The sequence below is a fragment of the Zingiber officinale genome, chromosome 5A, assembly GCF_018446385.1.
Source record: "Zingiber officinale cultivar Zhangliang chromosome 5A, Zo_v1.1, whole genome shotgun sequence".
Classification (NCBI taxonomy): Eukaryota; Viridiplantae; Streptophyta; class Magnoliopsida; order Zingiberales; family Zingiberaceae; genus Zingiber; species Zingiber officinale.
In genome coordinates, this window is record NC_055994.1 from 114215187 (window position 1) to 114237386 (window position 22200).

Below are 22200 nucleotides of genomic sequence, written 5' to 3' on the forward strand. Positions count from 1 at the left end.
CAAATCAAGGAGGAGCTCTCAAGAGCAAACCCAAGGTATCATTTCTTGAGCTTATCCCTTTAAATAATGATAAAAAGTATGCTAGTTCTAATTTATATCATTTTAATGCTATTTATCATGAAAATAGGAAGCATGATAGAATTAGGGAAAATTATGTAGTCTATCATGCTAATGTTAGAGTGTATACTAAAAGTCTAGCTTTTTGTAAACATTTATTTTGAAATAAAGAATCACATTGGTCAAATGTCTATATTTATATGTTAAGTGTAGTTGTTCAATTAATTTATATTGTAGATAACATGGTGTGTGATGTCACACACAGAAGATCATGTTATCAGTTCCTTATAAATTATAAATAGTAGCTCATGACTAAGATGGATAGGAACAAATTATTGGAATAGTCGTAGTGTAATTTATTATTAATTTATCTTGACTATAAAATTACACTAGTACACTCTGAGTATATTGAGCAGGACCATTTAAGGTAGTTTCTTTTTATACTGACTGCATAAAAGAACAAGACCATTGTTATTATGGAAGTATATGTTCTTAATCCTGATATAATAACAAGCACGTATACTTAATATTTATTTCTTTAATTTATCAAAGGATGCGATTTAGTTCGATAAATCAATAGGTTCGATAAGTTGGGAAATGATATTATTTATATGGTGCGTTGTTGATTATAGAATGAAACTGTGTCCTAGTAATCTAGGTTGATGATGTCCCCTTGAGAAGCTTATAAAGATTGTCATGTAAACCCTGCAGGTGGACTTAGTCTGACATGACAATAAGGTTGAGTGGTACTACTCTTGGAGTTAAATATTTGATTCTGTCGGGAATCTGAGAAGACGAACCTGCCGGTGTGACGTGTCTGGAAGGTTGACCGCATCTCCATGACCCGGATGGTGAGCTATCCTCTACGTTGACCAAGTCGTCAGATGTCCTCCGGTCGACAGTACCTGTAGCCAACGACCGGGTTACCCCGGTCCCTGGTACCTCGATGCTCAAGGCAAGTCCCAATAATGCATAAGAAACAAGTTGAATAAATAGTGGAATAATAAAGTAAATAGAGAACGAGTACGATAACGTACCCTAGCCCTGGGGGGCGCCCTCGGATGGATGGGTGAGCCGGTCGTGATGCTGATCGAGTTGTATCGGCCCGGACGAGTAGAGGAGTGTGAGCCAGCTGAGGAATCGAATCTAAGGGTGACGATACGGAATTCGGTGCAGCACAAATCCGAAAGGCGGCATGTAGACCGAGACATGACAATGACACCTAGGCCGGAATACCACAACGGCTCGCAGGCCGACACACGGCACGCAGACCGGATAATACCAGTAACTCCCAATCGTAATAGAGATACCAAATACAACGGCTCGGTGGCCAGAACACAACACACAAAACATAACACAAATCATAAAGGTAGTGCGCCAGCAGTAGTCCGAAGGCCGGATCCGCGATGGCTCGGCGACGCTGGATGGTCGGCTCTAGCGATGAGAGGGCCAACAGTGACGAAGGTCGTGGGTAGGTCGGTGGTTGTCGCCGGAGATGGTCTCGGAGGGCGGCAGCGGCCTTAGGGGTGGCGGCAGTGGCCGCTGGACCTCGTGGCGGCCACTGGAGGCAACCACCAATGGCAGCGGCAGGTGTCCCTGGATGCGGCGGAGTCGCCGGAGAAGAAGAGGTGAGCTGGCGGCGGGCAGTTGCTAACGACGAGAAAAAGAGGGGAGCAAGGATCGCGCGGGAGGGCGCGTTGCGTGAGGAAGGCGGCGCCAAGTCCGTTCGATGGCGGCTCAGCGAGGAGGAGGAGAGCAGCGGAGATGTTGCTGCTAGCAGCAAGGTGGCCGGGCAGTGTCCGGAGCCCTCCACCGGCGGTAGTGGCGTCAGCATCCGCGACGTCTTGGCGGAGGAAGGGACGAAGGCCAGGAGTGGCGACACCAATGACGCTGGCGGTGGCAAGGAAAGGCCACATGTGTGGAGCTCCGGTCGGAGGTAACAGCAGCTGCGGCATCCAGTGGGAAATGATGGTGGCAGCGCGGTGCCTGCGTCAAGAGGAGGAGAAGAGCAGCGGAGGTGGCGACCGACGAAGGCTGGTGTCGCAAGGGGTGTGGGAAGGAGGATTCCTGTTGGCGGCCGACCCCCTTCCTCTGTCTCTGCGAACAGTGCTTTAAGCACTAAAACCCTAAAGCCCTTAACCCCCCAAAGGACGAAAATGCCCCTTTCCCCTCTGCTTAATTCCTCTCATGCCCTTAACTATATCCGGATCACAAGTCTCCCCTTCAAGTCTAGTCAAAGGAGGCGCAAGTCCAACTGACTAGACCAAGGCCAAAACAGAATCACCACTGAATGCAAAATCAGATCACGAGGCTCGTCTTCTCACATCGCACGGGTAACTATGGCAATGCCAAGCAAGTGACCCAAGTAGTATTGATCGAGCGACGAGAAGTAGTGCGGTCTAGGCGACGGAGATAAGGCTACTCCGGTAGAAAGACGGGTAATCGAGCGTGTGATCGAGAAGATGCTGATCAGACAACTAGAAAAAATGCGAGTCGAGAGTGTCGCGCGAGAGACAGTAGCAAGGCCGAGCGAACTACGAGAAATAATACCAAGTAGGCCATCGAATTGATGCCAAGCGAATGATGCTGAGCGCACGACCGCGAAGATGCCCACCGAGCAATCGGAAGGATGTCGCTCGGGAGGATAGACACCGAGCGGACGATGCTAAGCGCGTGATCGAGAGAATGTTGGCCAGTCAGTCGGAAGGACTAGCTCCGAAAAATGTCGGTCGAATGGCTGTAAAATGTGATCGGGCGATCTCGAAATGCATACATAGTGACAGTAAAATGCTGATCGAGCGACCATAATGATGTCGAGCGAAGCAAGTACGTGGCTAAGTAGATGATCAGGCGAAGGATCAAGTGGCTATCAAAGTGTCGACCGAGCGGCGAAGAATAGTGCCGAGCGGCTACTAAGCAAGCTCTCGGCCGAACGCCAAGTGAGTGCATAGGCGAATACCGAGCAAGAGACGAAGCAGCGCTGGGCAGGAGCGGAGCCCGAAAACTGAGCGAAAGCATAGCCCATGAAATCGAGTGCGCAGAGATGAAAGTCGTGAGCCGAACAGGCGCATCACACATGCACTGAACTGGAGTGAAGCCCGTGAATCGAAGACGCATGGATGCGAAAGTCATGAGCTGAACGGGTGCATCGCACGCGAAATCGAATGCGAACAGAAACGAAAGTCATGAGCCAAACGGGCGCATCACACGTGAACTGAACTGGAGTGTAGCCCGTGAGTCGAAGACGCATGGACACGAAAGTCGTGGGCTAAACGGGTACATCACACGCGAAATCGAATGCGCACAGAAACGAAAATCGTGAGTCGAATGGACACAGAGCCTATGAGATATTACGGCCCGAAACCAGCGGAGATACTCTCGTTCACGACCATTGGAGATAGTTTGACCCCGAACGGGGGAGATAAGCTGCTCTGATGCTCCGTGACCAATGAAGACCTCTCAACCCAGACGGGTGAGATATGAGATCCGATATGTCGGTCCGAGACCAGTGAAGGTCGCTCGACCCCGAATGGGGGAGATAGAGTATCCGACAAGATTGGTCCGAAACCAATGAAGATTGCTCAACCCTGAACGGGGGAGATAAATGCTCGTGAAGACTGCTCGACCCTGAACAGGGGAGATAGATGCTCGCCAAGATTGCTCAACCCCGAACGGGAGAGATAGATGCTCGTGAAGACTGCTCGACCCCGAACGGGGGAGATAGATGTTCGCGAAGACTGCTCGACCTCGATCGGGGGAGATAAAACATCTGATAAGCTGGTCTGAGACCAGTGAAGACCACTCGACCCTGAACGGGGGAGGTAGAATATCTGATAAGCTGGTCTGAGACCAGTGAAGACCACTCGACCCCGAACGGGGGAGATAGAATATCTGATAAGCTTGGTCCGAAACCAACGAAGGCTGCTCAACCTCGAATGGGGGAGATATAATATATTTGAAGCTAATCTGTGAAGACGGAGGTTTAACGTCGTCGCTCGACGGTCTTCAGGCCGGGGTTTTTATAGTCGCAGGTTCGACTCTAGAGTTTAACGTCGCCGCTCGACGATCTTCAGGTCGGGGGATTTATAGTCGCCGGTTTGACTCTAGAGTTTAACGTCGCCGCTCGACGGTCTTCAGGCCGGGGGGTTTATAGTCGTCGGTTCGACTCTAGAGTTTAACGTCGCTGCTCGACGGTTTTCAAGCCAGGGTTTTTATAGTCGCCGGTTCGACTCTAGAGTTAACGTCGCTTCTCGACGGTCTTCAAGGCGGAGTTTTTATAGTCGCCGGTTCGACTCTAGAGTTTAACGTCGCCACTCGACGGTCTTCAAGTCAGGGTTTTTATAGTCGCCGGTTCGACTCTAGAGTTTAACGTCACCGCTCGACGGTCTTCAAGCATAACTCAAATCCGGCCAATCGGCACGGGGTCTTTTGGCTCGGATAATATACGCCCGGTCAATCGACACGGGGTCTTCGGCATCGAGCCCATGGCTCGGATAATATATGTCCGGCCGATCGGCACGGGGGTCTTCGGTATCGAGCCTGTGTCTCGGATAATATATACCCGGTCGATCGGCGTGGGATCTTCGGCATCGAGCTTGTGGCTCAGATAATATACACCTGATTGATCGGCATGGGGTCTTTGGCATCGAAACCATGGCTTGGATAATATATGCCCGACCGATCAACGCGGGATCTTCGGCATCGAGCCCGTGGCTCGGATAATATACGTCCGGCCGATCGACACCGGGTCTTCGGCATCGAGCTCGTGACTCGGATATGATGGAAACCCGACCGATCAGTACAGGAGTCCTCGCTCGAGAAACCATGATAAATTTTATGACCGAAAGATAATATAACTGAAAAACTGATCTGCCGACCAGCAGAGGATCTGACTCAATTTCTCGACTCCCGAATACCCGTGGAGTGAGGAGGATATGATATACACATCGAAACTCATCAAGGCCATGAGGATGGCGGAACTTTCCGAGTCGTCCGTCTTCACGTTCCAGACCAGGTGCATTCTCACAGACGGCGCCAATTTGATCTTATCGGGAATCTGAGAAGACGAACCTGCCGGCGTGACGTGTCTGGAAGGTTTACCGCATCTCCATGACCCGGATGGTGAGCTGTCCTCTACGTTGACCAAGTCGTCAGATGTCCTCCAGTCGGCAATACCTGTAGCCAACGACCGGGTTACCTCGGTCCCTGGTACCTCGATGCTCGAGGCGAGTCCCAATAATGCATAAGAAACAAGCTGAATAAATAGTGGAATAATGAAGTAAATAGAGAACGAGTACGATGACGTACCCTGGCCCCGGGAGGGCACCCTCGGATGGATGGGTGAGCCGATCGTGATGCTGATTGAGTTGTATCGGCCTAGATGAGTAGAGGAGTGTGAGCCGGCTGAGGAATCAAATCTGAGGGTGACGATACGGAATTCGGTGCAGCATGAATCCGAAAGGAGGCATGTAGACCGAGACATGACAACGACACCTAGGCCAGAATACCACAACAGCTCGCAGGCCGACAAATGGCACGCAGGCCGACACACGACATGCAGGCCGGATAATACCAGTAACTCCCAATCGTAATAGAGATACAAAATACAGCGACTCAGCGGCCGGAACACAGCACACAGAACATAACACAAATCACAAAGGTAGTGCACCAGCAGTAGCCCGAAGGTCGGATCCACGATGGCTCGGTGGCGCTGGATGGTCGACTCTAGCGATGAGAGGGCCAACAGTGATGAAGGTCGTGGGTAGGCCGGTGGCTGTCGCCGAAGATGGCGTCGGAGGGCGGCAGCGGCCTTAGGGGTGGCGACAGTGGCCACTGGACCCCGTGGCGGCCACTGGAGGCAACCGCCAATGGCGGCGGCAGGTGTCGCTGGATGCGGCGGAGTCGCCAGAGAAGAAGAGGTGAGCTGGCGGCGGACAATTGCTAACGGCGAGAAAAAGAGGGGAGCAAGGATGGTGCGGGAAGGCGCGCTGCGTGAGGAAGGCGGCACCAAGTTCGTCCGCTGGTGGTGCCACGAGGAGGAGGAGAGCAGCGGAGATGTTGTTGCTAGCAGCAAGGTGGGCAGTGTCCGGAGCCCTCCGCCGGCGGTAGTGGTGTCGGCGTCCGCGACATCTCGGCGGAGGAAGGGACGAAGGCCAGGAGTGGCGACACCAATGACGCTGGTGGTGGCAAGGAAAGGCCATATGTGTGGAGCTCCGGCCGGAGGTAGCAGCGGCGGCGGCATCCAGTGGGAAATGATGGCGGCAGCGCGGTGCCTGCGTCAAGAGGAGGAGGAGAGCAGTGGAGGTGGCAGCCGACGAAGGCCTGCGTCGTGAGGAGTGTGGGAAGGAGGATACCTGTTGGCAGCGGACCCCCTTCCTCCGTCTTTGTGAACAGTGCTTTAAGCACTAAAACCCTAAACCCCTTAACCCCCCAAAGGACGAAATGCCCCTTTCCCCTCTCCTTAATTCCTCTCATGCTCTTAACTATATCCTGATCAATATTAATTAAGTGAGTTGTCAGTAACTCGTTTAATTAGTGGACATTCGATATCTTAAACACAGGGAGAATAACACACTCATAATAAAAAGGAGTACATATAGTAATATGGGATTGGTGTGGTAGTTCAATAATGACTCTTTAGTGGTATGAGTTATTATTGATGAACTCGAGTTGGGTGTTCGAGGCGAACACGGAAAGCTCAAGTTCATCGGGAGACCAAAACCTTCCTTCTCTCGGTCCCTGTCGTAGTCTCTTATTTATAAAGTTTTATATTCACCCAAACCCAACTTCTTACCCACCTTAAGGTGGCTGACGAAGCCTAGCTTGGAGCCCAATCTAGGGTCGGCCAAACCAAGGCTAGAAGGGTTCAAGTTGTGGTCGGCCCTAGCTTGGAGCCCAAGTATAATAGTCTTAATATCAAACATTAAACCCAAAACTATAAAAGAAGCTCTATATAATCCCGACTAGATTATAATAATGTAAGAATAACCAACCCAGTTTGAAAAAATAAAGTTTGAGACTTAGGTGGCGTTTAGTTCTCTCCTAGGAATCAGAATGAGAATGAGTATCATAGTATTATGGAATGGGAATGAGTATGAGCTTGGGTATCATTCTTAAAAATAATGTTTGGTTAGTTGAATATTTTCAATCGGAATCAACCTAAATTTTCTTTTTTGCCCTTAGAGGAAAATAAAAGAAAAAATTAGATGGGAGGGAAAATTGAATGTGAGAGAAACATATGATGAGAGAGAAAGTGTGATGAAAAAAATGAAGAGAGGGAAAGTATGATGAGAGAAAATGAGGAGAGAGTGCATGACAGGAGAGATTGAAAAGAGAAAAAGTATGATGAGAGAGAAAGTGTGTTGAGAGAGAGAGTGATGGGAAAAAATAAAGAGAGAGAAAATAACAGATTGAGGAAAGAGAAAGTATGATGAGAGAGAAAGTAGGTTGAGAGAGAAAGAATGATGGGAAAAATGAAGAGAGAGAAAGTGTGATGAGAGAAAATGAGAGATTGAGGAGAGAGAAAGTGTGATTAGAGAAAATGAGGAAAGCGAATGTGATGGAGAGAATGAAGAGAGAGAAAGTGTGATTAGAGAAAATGAGGAGAGCGAATGTGATGGAGAGAATGAAGAGAGAGAAAGTGTGATGAGAGAAAATGAGGAGAGAATGGTAAGAGATATTAAGGAGAGAGAAAGTATGATGAAAAAATAAAGAGAGAGTGTGTAATGGGAGAGAAAGTTCCATGGAAGAGAATGAAGAAAGATAAAATAAGGAGAGAAAGTGTGTGATGAGAGAAAATATAGAGAGAAAATAGTAGAGAATGTATGATGAGAGAGAATGAGAAGAGAGAAAATATGTTGAGAGAGTGTGTGATGATAGAATAAATAGAGAGAAAATATGGTGGCAACACTCACCCCCAACACCCCTGCCAACCCATCACAGGGCCAATACGGAGGAGGTAAATCACGGACGGCTACTAGCCTTTGGAATAGTGACTAGCACATAAGGGAGACATTTACCTTTGCTTTGCCGAGATTCGAAACCCAGACCTCATGGTGGCAACACCTCATGCGCTAGCCACTAGACCCATCCGAGGGGGCAAGTAGAGAGAAAATATGGTAAGAGAGAACAAGGAGAGAAAGTGTGAAATGAAAGAAAAATTGAATAAATATACTAAGAGTATTTTTTTCAAAACTTAATTCACATTCCTATTCCATCAAACCCCAAGAGAGGGGAAGAGTTTCATTCATACTCAAGTTTTTGGGTTTCATTCCAAAATTTTGATTCCATTCGTATCAACCAAATATAAGGTTTGGGAATGAATTCATTCTCTCATTCTTAAACCCCTAAATCAAATGTCATCTTAGTACTTATACCAAAAGATAAATTAATTATTGATACCAAATGCGTCTTTAGAATTAAATTAGATGATAAAGATGAAATGGTTAGGAATTAAACTCATTTAATAACAAAGGAATTTAGTTAACTAGAAGTACTAGGCTATGACGAAATCTCTAAACCTGTAACTAGACTTAATAAAGAGTAAGATTGCCGCAACAATTGAATACCAAATTTGTTCACGATATTCGATTCATTTACAATTCTATCCAAAATTACTTAGGGTAGGAGTTTTGGATGCATTCGAATTTTCACCATGCACATCCAGCTCGAGATGCAAAGTAAAGATTCAACAACTCCAACACAACTAAAAGCCACACACTGCACGCAGACAACCAAGCACACAAAAACAGAAGTACAGACATAATAATTTTGCGGCAGAGAATGCAGCATATGATGTTGTTGCTACGGCGGGTTAACGTAAGTGAGGATTGCCAACACAGTCTGCACCGTCGTGAGAATAAAGAGTAAGATTGCCGCAACAACCGAGATGCCCGTCCAAGGGTTGCCGAAGTAGGTGTGGTTCAACGACGCTCGCCACTTGTTTGCTCTCTTCTCGCAGTGCTTGGGAATTTCCTCGAACACTCTCCAGAGATGACCGTTCTTAGGATCCACCACCACCTTCTTACAGATCCGGTTGAAGAGCCTAGCCGCGGCCTTGTTGCAGCCCATGGTGCTCACCAAAATGCCCGCTTCCCGGAGTATCGCGACGTCTGCTGCCGTGTCGATCAGGCAATCGATGAGGAAGGTGAAGTCAGTGACGTGCGTGCCCCGGTCCGGGTACAGCTGCTCGAACGCAATCAGGTTACGCAGGATAGCGTTGGACACATTGTACGCCCGGATCCGGGGGATCTCCAGTCGACCATCGCGGAATGTCACGTCCAGGAAGCTGTCCGTCTGCTTCTTACGTTTGATCTCGATGCCGGCGTCCTTGAGCTCCCGGGCGCAGGGGATCGTAGACGGCGTTAGCGGCGTAAATATTGCGTCCTCCTCAATTTGGTCCTGCCCACAACAGTCAAAACAAGAATTGCGCTTCATCCCGCAGTCTCCGCGGAATGATGGCAGAAATGAGCCTCGACGGCGAGGGCCTCCTTGCTCGCCTCCTCCAAAATAGCCCTTTTCTCCGGAGAGATCGAGCTTGCGAGTCTGTGAGTTTGTGGGAGGCTTCGACTCTTTTGGTGGGTGTATGCAGGCATGCAAAAGATGGAGAATGTGACAAGACTTCTGGACCGGCGCTTCCAATTTCTCGGGCAACTTCTTCGTTCTTCCCGGCAAGAAATCGCCGCCGAAAAATTGGAGAGCGAGCGGTTTCAGGGAGTTGGCTGCTCTCGCGGGATCCACAAAGCTGAGCAAATCCCTGATAAGAAACAGAGGAAGCTGATTCTCCAGCAGCAGCATGTCAAGCCTCACAAAGTATTCTGTCCACGACGAGGCGAGAATTGGATCGTACTCCCCATTAACTATGCTATCGTCGACATCGTCATCGTCGTCGATGATGACTCCCGGCCTTTTAGTAGGAGCGTCCTTTCGGTCATATAGTCTGAGGAGGAACTCGACGACGAAGCAACCGTCGTGCAGCATCATGTCGACGAACCTGTCGCTGTCCATTTTGAAAACCTCAGAGTAGGCGCTCCGCACCCGAAGTTCTTCCTTCTTGATGTAATTCCGGCAGTCGTCCTTGCTTTTCGGGGGGTTCGTCCGCCGGAGGAAGCTGTGAAGGTATTGCGGCTTAATTTTCTCCATGGTTTGCAGGCGAGGCACGCCGCGGTGGTAGGGACCCAAAGAGATGAGGTTTGGCTCGTAGGCCTCGCGGTCAGCTTCCCGGATGATTTCCGGGACTCGGAAGATGGTCGGCTTCTCTGTGCGCCATAGATTCAAGTCTGCTTCTTCCTCCTCCCTGCCCACGGTTGGCCTTTGAAGCGTCGCAGCAGCTTTTTGATCCCAAGAATTCATCTCAACAGGTTGTGCGCGCCAAAGAAAATAACCCTACAAATTTTATAGATTTTTTTTTTTCAGTTGGAATTGCAGTGGGCAAAATTGTCTGCCACGGCAAGTCGAAAGCTGGACAAACAAAATTCTAATTCACGAAATGAAGATGAAAAGAATCTAAAAAAAAACAAAACAGAAACCTTCAAATTAATTTGCAGCAGCAGTTGGACTTAAAAATATTTGGAACTAATCGAGCAGGGATGGGATGAATGTGGAGATAAAGCCATATAAATATAGGCAAATTAAAGCCAGCTCAAAAGACAGATGAGAACTGATTGAAAGGAAAAAACATTGTTTTCTAGTTTATTTTTTCTTTGTGGCGGAGAAATTGCCTTTGTCAATGATTTTTAAGAAAATTAATAATTTATCAAAGAGTGCATTAATACTATTTTACTAAAACAAATCGTGGTTTATTTAGTTTTTCAATCCCTCGCCACCTAAGATTGTCGACTGATTTCATTATCACAATAATTGAAAGTACTTGACTTGCTAGTCAATTGACTTCTAGTCTACCGGATATAAAGCATATTTTCCATCAATTAGTTATCTTAAAAATTCTTTGTTGAAGAGTGTCTAATGATCATGAAAATTTAGGGGTATTTGGTTGATGAATTTAGGAATAAGAAAATGAAATGATAATAAAAATAATATTTGGATTGTGGGTTTGAACAGTCAATTAATTGGATCCTTAAACTGTAATTAGTCCGACTTTAATCAGATCTATTACTGTTCCAACCTAGTTAATCAGGTTAACATGTAACTGATCCATTGACCTAGTTATAGACTCCGGCTATATCGAATTCAAACCTGGCCCTTGGACAGGTCTAGGAGGATGTTGAACCTTATAATGTCATCAAACACTTTTTATCAAAATACTTAATGATAAAAAAAGATTTAATATTTTATATCAAAAATACATAAAGGTTTCAATTTAAGCCAAATAACATCATTGCACCTATGAAATTTCCTAAGTTTGTTCAAGATATATTTTTTTTTTCAGATTTTGAATCTTTTGCGCTATTAAATTTTTTTAGACAAAGGCATTTCACGGCGGCCATTTGATTGATCAATCAAATTGGAACTGACTTCAGTCAACTAGATTCTAGTTGATTAATTTTCTCTAACACTTTTAGCTTTGGTGCCTAAACATTATAGAAGGCTCAAATTCATATAAAATGGAAAAAAAAAAATTATTGAATGTAACACTGAATCTGGGTGATCTATCTGGCTCCATAAAAAATTTTCATTGATTACCAGAATAAATTAAAAAGTGTTCGTAATTGATCACCCGAAAGAAGAAGAAATTCATGCAAAATGAGCCATTACAATCCTAGGATTCCCCAAGTCTATCCATGCTTATTTTCATCAGTTTTTTTATTATTTAGAATGGTCGAACAGTTTTTGTCAAAAATGCTCGATTGTCCTAAAGACCTCAAATTTATATTAAATTGGCATTGTGAACTCCTAAACTCCCATGAGTCTGTTTACGTTATGAAAAATTTACATTATGAAGTTTTGCTTTGATTTTTGTTTGTTACGTTTGGATTGCCTTGAGGTTAGGAAATTCATTAGCACTCCCCTCCAAAACCCTCAAGAATCAATGCTGAAATTATTCACAAAATTTTTCTTTTATAGCCTTTAAGGCGGAATTGATTTCCATCTATCAATCAACTGTATACTCTCATCAATCGATTGCTTCGTTGAATTTCATCATTTCACCTGTAGAATGATTTTTTTCAACTCATCATTCACTACAACGGTAGATTGCTCATCATTATCATCAATTGATTGATGAGAAAGTAGTCAAGTGCTGCAGCCAAGCTCCAAATATTCTCTTCGCTTGAACAATGACAACAATCAAGTCAACTGTTCCACTCCATTAATCTACTATTACTATATCAATCGAGTTCCCAACTAGACCTAAAAATCTTCTGTTCACTAAAACATGCCAACAATCGACTATTATTATTTATCAATCAGTTGATCTCAATTAATTAGTCGAGTTGATTAATCAGATTAATTTCAAGTAATCTAGTTGCTATAATAGTATCATCAATCAATTACTCAAATTTAACAGTTCACTGTTCAACATCAAATATCCTTAAACCCCACTAGGTTTTACTCCCTTCTCTCACCCGTGCAGTAGTGGCTTCCGACTGACACTACTTTATCCTCCTTACCATGCGCATGATTCTGTCGCTTCTCTACCATTGCCAGCGCCTCAGTCATCGTCGCCGCCCTACCATCACGACTTGGACTTGATTGCCACCGCCGAATCTCTATCGTCCACGTGCATATCCTGTCCTCTCACTGTCACCATGCCACCTCAACGTCGTTTCCCCACTACATGTAGCCCCGTCGTCGCCTGCTCGATTTAATTGGATAATTAATCAATTTAATTAGATGATTAAATAATTAATTAATCAGTTTAATAATTAATTATTTAGTTAATTATTTGATTTAATGAGTTTAATTGATTAAACTGTAAATTGGATTTAAATGATTAATTAAATTATTAATTAATGAAATAAGTTTAATTGATTAAGTCATTAATTTATAAATTCATTTAGATAAATTAATTAATTAGATGATCTCAGTCAAAATTATTAAAGAATTGATTTAATAATTGATGATCAAGCTATTAAATTGATAAATTAGATAATTAATCTAGTATTAATCAGTTTAATTAATTAATTAATTGAATTAGCTTAATAATTAATTGACTTGTGTTAAGGATTAATAGGTTAATTAATATTGTTTGATTACTTTGATTAATTAATCATTTAATTAATTAAAGGGTGTTTAATTAATTAAAATAATAATCAACTAATGGAATAATTAATTAAGTTGTAAATCGTAAGTTTAGATAAATTGATTAATTTGGATTTGATCTATTTAAAGAATTAATCTGAATGTATCTAATTAATTAAAAAAGTTTAATTAAGTTTTTAATCTACAAATAATTTAAATAAATTAATTAATTTGATGATTGATTTGGATTTGGTTTATTTAACTAATTAATATTAATGTATCTAATTGAATAGATTATTGATTAATTTAATAATTTATAATTAATTCATGAGGTCAAACTGTAATCAGATTGATAATTGATTTGATATTAATAAAGTATTAATTGAGTTAGTAATTAGTTTAATAAATTGATTAATTAATCAAGTGATTAAATAAGTAATGTACCCTAACCTAGTTAGAAAAATCCTATCTTTTGGTTTAGTTAACTCTTATCGATTGTAACTTAAAAGATTAAGGTGTCTTTCATCATGTAATAGGATTCAAGAATAAGAGAAGTTCAATGATTAGCAAAACTTTTATATCACGGTATTTAAAAGTGGGTAGCTCCTTTCTTTAACCTCTTTAGATATTTTCTCCTTAGTGTATGCATACTTTATCTATATTGATTCGACGATAGTTACTTTTTTTTTTTTTTGTTTGTTCTCGATACTCCACTTTTTTCCATTTTTAGATTGACTTTTTATTTGCTCGCCATCAGGGCCATCTCAAGGTTCCCTAGGGCCTTAGACAAAAATAAAAAAAAAATAGGCTTTTAATATTTGTTTTTAAAAAAAATCTTACTTTTTTTCATTCAAATTTGAGACCGACAATAGTAAATTTTAATTTTTTAATAAAATAATATATTAATTTTAAAAAATATTTATATACAAAATTTAGTTTTCTAACTTTTTGAGATGGAAAAAATATTAATTAAAATTTTATATTCAAGTTTTAACATAATTTTTTTCAATTGATAAAATTGTTCAATTATTAATCTTTCTTGAGACATTGTAGAATATAAATAAGACTATATTAATTTTAATTTTGAAAAAAAATTCTTTCTATTGAAAGTACACTAATAAGTATAATTAATAGTATTCTATAAGCTATCCATGCATTAGAAAAAGAATTTAATTTTTTTAATAAGGTTCAATACCTAAGTGCAGTTTTTAATTCTAGATTTATTATTTCTTTTAAAACTTTTAATTCTAAAAATAAATCTAAACCATGATAAGATGTCATGTGTTAAATTTTTTTCAAGATTTAAACATTTTATTTTAAAAAACTATCATCAATCAATTTTAACTTTTGTATGTCATATAAAAAATTAAAATTATCTTCATATATTTTAAATTATTCAAACCTACTTTGAAGTGAAGAAATAACATGATCAATAATATAATTAAAGTAATTAATTTTAAAAGATTCTTCAAATGAAAGTCACCTCATTAATTTATTTTCATCAAATTGTTTGTTTCTTTTAATTACACATATTTCATGAATTTTAGTTCTATATTCATTTTATTTGCAATCTCTTTGGTGGAAATTATAGTAGATATGAATCCATTTTTTCTATAATCATTTAAAAAATAAGACCTTTTAACTAATCTAATGCAATAGTAATGCTTGTATCTTTATGATACGGTGCATGATCGGTGGGGTCGGACATCGGACGTGGTCCAAAGTCAAGCCCTCAGGGTGGTCAGAAGTCAAGCCCGCGTGACGGTCAGAAGTCAAGCCCGCGTGGCGACCAAAAGTCAAGCCTACCTAATAGTCAAAAGTCCGTCTACGTGACGGTCAAAAGTCTCGCTTATGTGGAGGTCAAAGGTTCAGATTACAGGATGACCTAGAAGGGACATAAGTGGCATTTGGGGGGCAGGTCTACATGGCAAGTAAGAGTTCGGACTGATCGGGACGCACTGGTCAGAAAGTATGGACCGAAGCGCACAGGTGGGGATGTGCAAACCAAGGATACAGGTCAGGACTTATAGTCTTACGGCTCGGGACACCTGGACCGAAGCGCACAGGTCGGGATATGCAAACCAAGGATACAGGTCAGGACTTATAGTCTTACGGCTCGGGACACCTGGACCGAAGCGTACAGGTCGGGATGTGCAAACCAAGGATACAGGTCAGGACTTATAGCCTTACGGCTCGGGACACCTGGACCGAAGTGCACAGGTCAGGATGTGTAAACCAAGAATACAGGTCAAGACTTATAGCCTTACGGCACAGGACACCTGGACCGAAGCGTACAGGTCGGGATGTGCAAACCAAGGATACAGGTCAGGACTTATAGTCTTACGGCTTAGGACACATGGATCGACGCGTACAGGTCAGGATTCATAGACTCGCGGCATAGGTACAAAGATCAAAGCGTACAGGTCGGGACATAGGGAATCAGACTGAGGCGTACAGGTCGGGACTCAGGATAGGCAGAAGCAGACTGAGGCGTACAGGTCGGGATTCAGGATAAGCATAACCAGACTAAGGCTTAACAGGTCACGACTTACAAGGTAAGGTAGGTCAGGAGTTCACAGAATACGACACGCGGAACAGGGATGGATACACAGGTCTAGAGTTATGAAGCGACAAACGCAGGTCAGGAATGGTAGGTCTACACCCACAGGTCGAGGTCGGTAGATACAGGGACCCAGTCCAAGGTTAACAGATCGGGGCAGGCGTACACTACACGACAAGCAAGCCAGAGAATCGTAACAACCTGTCAGGGAATAATCACTGTCTGTCAGAGAATATGCTAACAGTCTGTTGCTCACTGCCCGCTGATTCCTCCTAGACCTATAGGAGGACGCCACGTGTCATTCACCGCCAGATAAAGTCTGACATTCGACATTCCCTGACACTCGTCAGACTCCGGAAGCACCCATTGCAGTATAAAAAGGGATGCTTTGTCCCTTACGCAGGTACGCTCACTCATCTTCTAGTACTAGTCTTTTACTTTTTGTCCTTTCTCTGTGCTTCTGGGGAAAAAGTACCTGACTTGAGCGTCGGAGGGCCTGACCCGGGGACTTTTTCCCTGGTTTCTGGTCTCTAACGACCCGGGGGCTCGTCTGAGTGTGTGCAGGGTCCTTACTTCATCGTCTTCGTCATCACCTCCCGTCATCCGATCGTGTAAGCCTTTCCTGCGGGTGCCAGATCGACCAAGCTTCGTCGTGACTTTCCGTCAACCCCAGCGACAGCACGGCCCGCCTTCATCCGACTCAGCTTCCGGACGGGATCACTTTATATTATAAAAATTTATAACTAATAGTATTAACTACAAATAATATATCATATCAAATAACCATTCCTAATAAAAATTTAAAATTTTCAAACTCATATATTGCTAAAGAATTTTCTTCACTTTGTGTTTTAGGATCATCACTTATTTCTACAAGTTTATATAAAGCTTCTCTTATTTGTGGATCTTAATATTTTATTGTACGCTTTCAAGATGATTTTCCTAATGTGTTTGTCATAATAGTTTAAGAGTTAAATTAGAAACATGGCCTTGCAAGATTTTCCATCTTTTTGTAGAAGAAGAAAATAATAAGTCAGTACATTGTATCACACAAAAAATGTTATAACACTAGGGCAAGAATTAGCCATATCACATAGTACTAAATTAAGACTATGACAACCACATGGTGTATAAAACGCTCTAGAATTTATATCTAACAATCTCTTTTGTACGCCTTGTTATTTACCTTTCATATTAGCCCCATTATCATATCTAACAATCACTAATGGCTAGTAGCCACCTGTGATTTACCTTCTTTGTGTTGGCCTAGGGATGGGTTGGCGGGATCGCTAGGGCTAGCGAATCATCTTTTACAACATATGTATCATCTACTTTTAAAAATTCTATAAAATATTCTTCTATTTTGATTGGACTAGTTGAAATATCTACACATCTTAATATAAGAGACATTTGCTTGATGATTTATATCTAGAGTACAATAAAGTATAACTGAAAAGTATTTTGCTTCTTATTTTTTTAATTATAATATTTTTAATTTCTTTTCGTAATATATTTATCAATTCATTTTGTATATAATGATCAAGATAATAATTATGAATTTTACCATTTTAAATACGGTTAGGGTGTTCTTGCTTTACATGATCAAATTCTATAATTATTTCAATTAAACTTAAAACTTTCTATTATTATCTTGATAAATATTTTTATTTGTACCATGAAATGCTAGATTATTTTTTACAAGATTTTTAATTATAACGATAATTTTTATTAATACATTCTTCTAATATTATTTTTTTCCTTGTTTATCTTTTCTTGTAAATTTTAATCAATGATTTAATTTTAACAATCTCATTTTAATATCAAACCAAATATTCATATTTTTAATATATTCACTACTTGTTTCATGACTTTTAAGCTAGACACCAGCCCCGACCCAAAGGTCGGGCGGTCCTGGGTGACTGCACATGGCCCAAAGTTGGGGGGCCCAAATTTTTTAAAACATGTTTATATGTTATGATATTTTTTTAGAAATTAGGTTAACTTTTCTTCATCTGCACAGTGCACTCTTTGCAAACCTTCTGCTGACACCTATGCTTTCTTTCATAGCAGAATCAAATTGCTAACTTGTTGCTCCTTTCTCATATTCTCTCTTAGATTTTTTTTTATAATTACACCGCCCTTCTTCCTTTTTTTTCATTTTTGTTTGCTCTCCTCTACCTGCGACTCCGCGACGGCGAGGTTGCACCTTTGCCTCTGCTCTACACGGCAGCACCTCCTGCACACAGCGTTGCAAGGGCCAAGGAGCATGAAACTTCTGCCGTGTAGAGCACCTCCTGCAGCGACGACAAGGTTTCTGAAGTCTGAACATGGCTTGCGTTGCGAGTTGCGATGGTTGACGGTTGTCATCTACAGACTACAGATCTACTCATATTCTGATCTTCTTCATCCAGGTGCAATTATTCCAATTATTTCTTTTATATTGAGTTGATTTAAATTATAGTTTTGCAATTGTTGTGGTTTTGTGCATTATAAATTTATAATATGTTTCCTAAAAAACATATTTCTGGATGTGAAAAAAGAAAAAAAAAAGACTAGAACAATTAAGTGAATCACAAAGAGGTGCTCTTAATAAATTATTTGTTAAAAAACCAAGTTCTACTGAAAATATAGAAAATTTAAATGGGAACCATATAGATGAGTTTAAAGAAATATATGATGTTAACAAGGAGTCTAATGAAATTCATGAAGTTAATGATGAGTCTAATGAAATTCATGATGTTAATGAGGATAGAGATAATTTAAGAGAGCATGAAAATGTTATAGTAGATAATGAGAATACTAATATTGATAAACAATTTATTCCTCCACTTGATATATATGATCCAAGGAATTGGGATAATCTTGATAATAATACACATGATATTTTAGTTGAAAAAGGGCCTATAAGAGAAATGAACCTTATATTTCTTTTTGATCATTACTCTAGACATTTTTCAAGTAGTCATTATTTTAAAAAGTTAAGTAATGAAGATGTAATAGATCGAAAGTTGTTGGTATACAGTAAACATGTAGATAAAGTTTATTGTTTTTATTGTAAGTTATTTAAATCTGAAAACAATAGAAGTTTTTTAGCAAATGATGGGGTTAGAGATTGGAAACATATCAGTGAATGACTTAAAGAACATGAAAATTCTATTGAACATATAACTAATATGAACTCTTGGAAAAAATTGAAAATGAGATTAAATAAAAATGAAACAATTGATAAAGATCTACAACGAGAAATCTCTAAAGAAAGAGAGTGTTGAAGAAAAGTTCTTACAAGAATATTAGCAATTGTAAAATGTCTTTCTAAACGTTGTTTGGCTTTTCGGGGATCTAATGATAAACTATTGTTGGTGCGGGAAGCATCCGACGATCGAACCAAAGTTTTGATAATGGCAAAGGGATTCAAAGTTAAGATTCTTTGTTATCTAAAGTGCTTAAAATGAGATTGCAGGAAAGTCCTAACTGCGGTTAGGTAGGTGAAAAATCCTAGGGGGTGGTAACCCTAGGTCTTAGGGGGTAGTAACCCTAGGTGGTAGGAAAATCCTAAGGGGCGGTAACCTTAGGTCCTAGGGGGTGGTAACCCTAGGTAGTGAAAATCCTAAGGGGAGTAACCTTACGTCCTAGGGGGTGGTAACCCTAGGTGGAGAAAAACCCTAGGGAGCGGTAACCCTAGGTCCTAGGGGATGGTAACCCTAGATAGAAAGTCCAGTCGGTCTGACTGGCACTAGGTAATCTCTCCTGAGAGGAGTAGGTGAGGACGTGTTCCCTGTAGAGGGAACAGGAGGAGTCGGGTCGACCTAGGATTTCCGGTTGGAAATGCGAAGTCAGACCCGGACAGTCCGTTGACTGTCGATATTTCATTTAGTATACCTATTATGTGCTAACTTTGTTTTGCAGGGTATGTGTTTGAGACTAACACATTTTGCATGAACAAAGAAGCAACTTATACCTCGGATGAACAGTGTCCGAGGTACCTCCATGGAGCTTGGAGGCGCATCGGGTGCAAGCCGAAGCCAGCTGTCCAGAGGAGTTGGAGGCGCCTTCATGGGGGTTGAAGGCGCCTTGGACCAGGGATTGGAGGCGCCTTGGACGGCCATGGAGGCGCCTTCAAGCTGATAAAGTGCGACGAGTTCAATAGTGATCCACGCGGTTGACTCGGAGGCCTGGAGGCGCCTTGGATGGTATTGGAGGCGCCTCCAGCACTGTATAAAAGAGGACTTCGAGCAGCTCCTTGTATGATAAGTAAAAATGCGATCTTTCATCAACGTGCTACTCCAAAATACTCCTAGAAGTGCTGTTGCAAGTCCCTGACGACCCAAAGCTCTGACATTCCGATTATTATCGTCGGTATAAAGTTTTATTATTGCACTTATTGTAATACATATTTGTAAACATTTTGCGCGATATAGTTGTTGCCCACAGTAAGCGATCAACGATCGTGAACCTTGAAGTAGGAGTCGCCCTAGGCTCCGAACCAAGTAAATTCTTGAGTCGTTCTGTGTGATTTCTCTTCTGTTGTTTTATTTTCGCTGCTTAAACTCTCGAACGATTTTCGAATATAATACAAGTGAAAGCCACAAGCGCTATTCACCCCCCCCCCCCTCTAGCGCTTTCGATCCAACAACTATATCAAGAAAGTAATGTAAACTTTTTAGGGTTGATTGAAATGATTGCTGAATTTGATGTTTTGATGCAAGATCATATTAGACACATTCAAAATCATGAAATTTATCATCATTATCTTGGTCATAAAATTTAGAGTGAGTTGATTTCTCTTTTAGATGATAATGTTAGAAGTATTATCATTAAGAAAATTAAGGAAGCAAAATATTTTTCAGTAATTCTTGATTGTACTCCAGATATAAGTCATCAAGAACAAATGACTTTCATAGTATGATGTGTTAATATGTCATCTAGCAATGTGAAAATAGAAGAGTATTTTTTAGAGTTTCTAAAAGTTAATGATACATCTAGTTTTGGACTTTTTAATGAATTAAAAAATGTGTTAAAATCACTTGAACTTAGTATTGAAAATATTAGAGGTCAAGGTTATGATAATGGTTCTAATATGAAAGAAAAACACCAAGGAGTTCAAAAAAGGTTACTTGAAATAAATCCAAGAGCGGTATACATGTCATATGCTTGTCATAGTCTTAATTTAACTCTTAGTGATATGACACATTCTTGTGCTAAAGTTGTTTCTTTTTTTGGAGTAGTCCAACGCATATATACATTGTTTTCAAGTTCTTCTAAAAGATAGAAAGTTTTTCTTGATAATGTGAAAGAATTAACTGTCAAATCTTTTTTAAACACGCATTGGGAAAGTCGTATTAAAAGTGTTCAAGCTATTAGATTTCAAGCTCTTGAAGTGCGAAGTGCTTTATTAGAGTTATATAACATTTGTGATGATGCAAAGTCTAAGAGTGAAGCTGAAAGTATAGTTAACTCAATTGAAAGTTTTGAATTTTTACTTAGTATGATTATTTGGTATGACATTTTATTTGCTATAAACATGATAAGTAAGAAGTTACAATCAAAGTCTATGTGCATTGATTCTGCTATGAAACAATTAGATGGTGTAATATCATATTTTGAAAAATATAGGAATGATGGTTTTGCAACAAGTTTGACTATTGCTAAAAGTCTTACATCTGATATGCATATAGAGCTAATATTTCCAATGAAACGTTGTATTTTTAGAAAAAAATAATTTGATGAGAAAGAAGATGATGAAATTTCACTATCACCTGAATAATATTTTAGAATTAATTATTGTAGACATAATAATTTCTTCTTTGAAAGGTAGATTGGATGAAATGAAAATATTTGAAAATATATTTGATTTTTTGTTTGATTCGAAAACATTAAAATCATTAGATAATGATGAGTTGAGAAAATGTTGTGTTAATCTAACATCTACTTTTACACGTGATAATTCTTTAGATGTTGAGTTAGATGATTTATTTACAGAATTAAAAATATTACAAGTAACTTTACCAAATGAGATAATGTCTGCAATTGATATTCTTAATTTTGTAAAAAAATATAGATTATTATCCAAATGTTACAATTGCTTATAGAATATTGTTAACTATGCCTGTTACCGTAGGATCAACTAAAAGGAGTTTTTCAAAATTAAAATTATTAAAAACATACATGAGATCAACAATGTCACAAGAGAAATTGAATGTCACAAGAGAAATTGAATGGATTAGTAATTTTATCTATTGAAAAAAAATATTTTAGAAAATCTTGAAATTAATAATATTACAGATGATTTTGCGTCTAGAAAAATTAGAAGAAGTCATTGTAAATAATTTTTACTTTATTAAAGAAAAAATTGAGGACCTATTTTGATCGTTTCGCCCCGGCCCTTCTGAATGTTAGGACCGGGGTTGCTTGACACTAATATTTTTCCAATCTCGATGTCCTTCATT

The 22200-nt window shown here is 40.7% G+C and overlaps 1 protein-coding gene and 1 pseudogene across 1 annotated transcript; one reads left to right on the top strand and one right to left on the bottom strand.

Annotated features, from left to right (window-relative positions):
• Nucleotides 1-8592: 8592 nt before the first annotated feature.
• LOC121981413 (UPF0481 protein At3g47200-like) lies at nt 8593-10740 on the bottom strand. The gene is made up of 2 exons (XM_042533918.1): nt 10584-10740; nt 8593-10440 (listed from the first exon to the last, which is right to left on the bottom strand). Exon 2 carries the CDS (start codon nt 10405-10407, stop codon nt 8860-8862), a length of 1548 nt encoding a protein of 515 aa, XP_042389852.1. The 5' UTR covers nt 10408-10440; nt 10584-10740; the 3' UTR covers nt 8593-8859.
• Nucleotides 10741-18020: 7280 nt separating this feature from the next.
• On the top strand, nt 18021-21994 carry LOC121979913 (annotated as a pseudogene).
• Nucleotides 21995-22200: the final 206 nt, after the last annotated feature.

Excerpts from the sequence above, each read along its gene's own strand:
- LOC121981413 (XM_042533918.1), bottom strand. The coding sequence starts at position 10,407 with ATGAATTCTTGGGATCAAAAAGCTGCTGCGACGCTTCAAAGGCCAACC.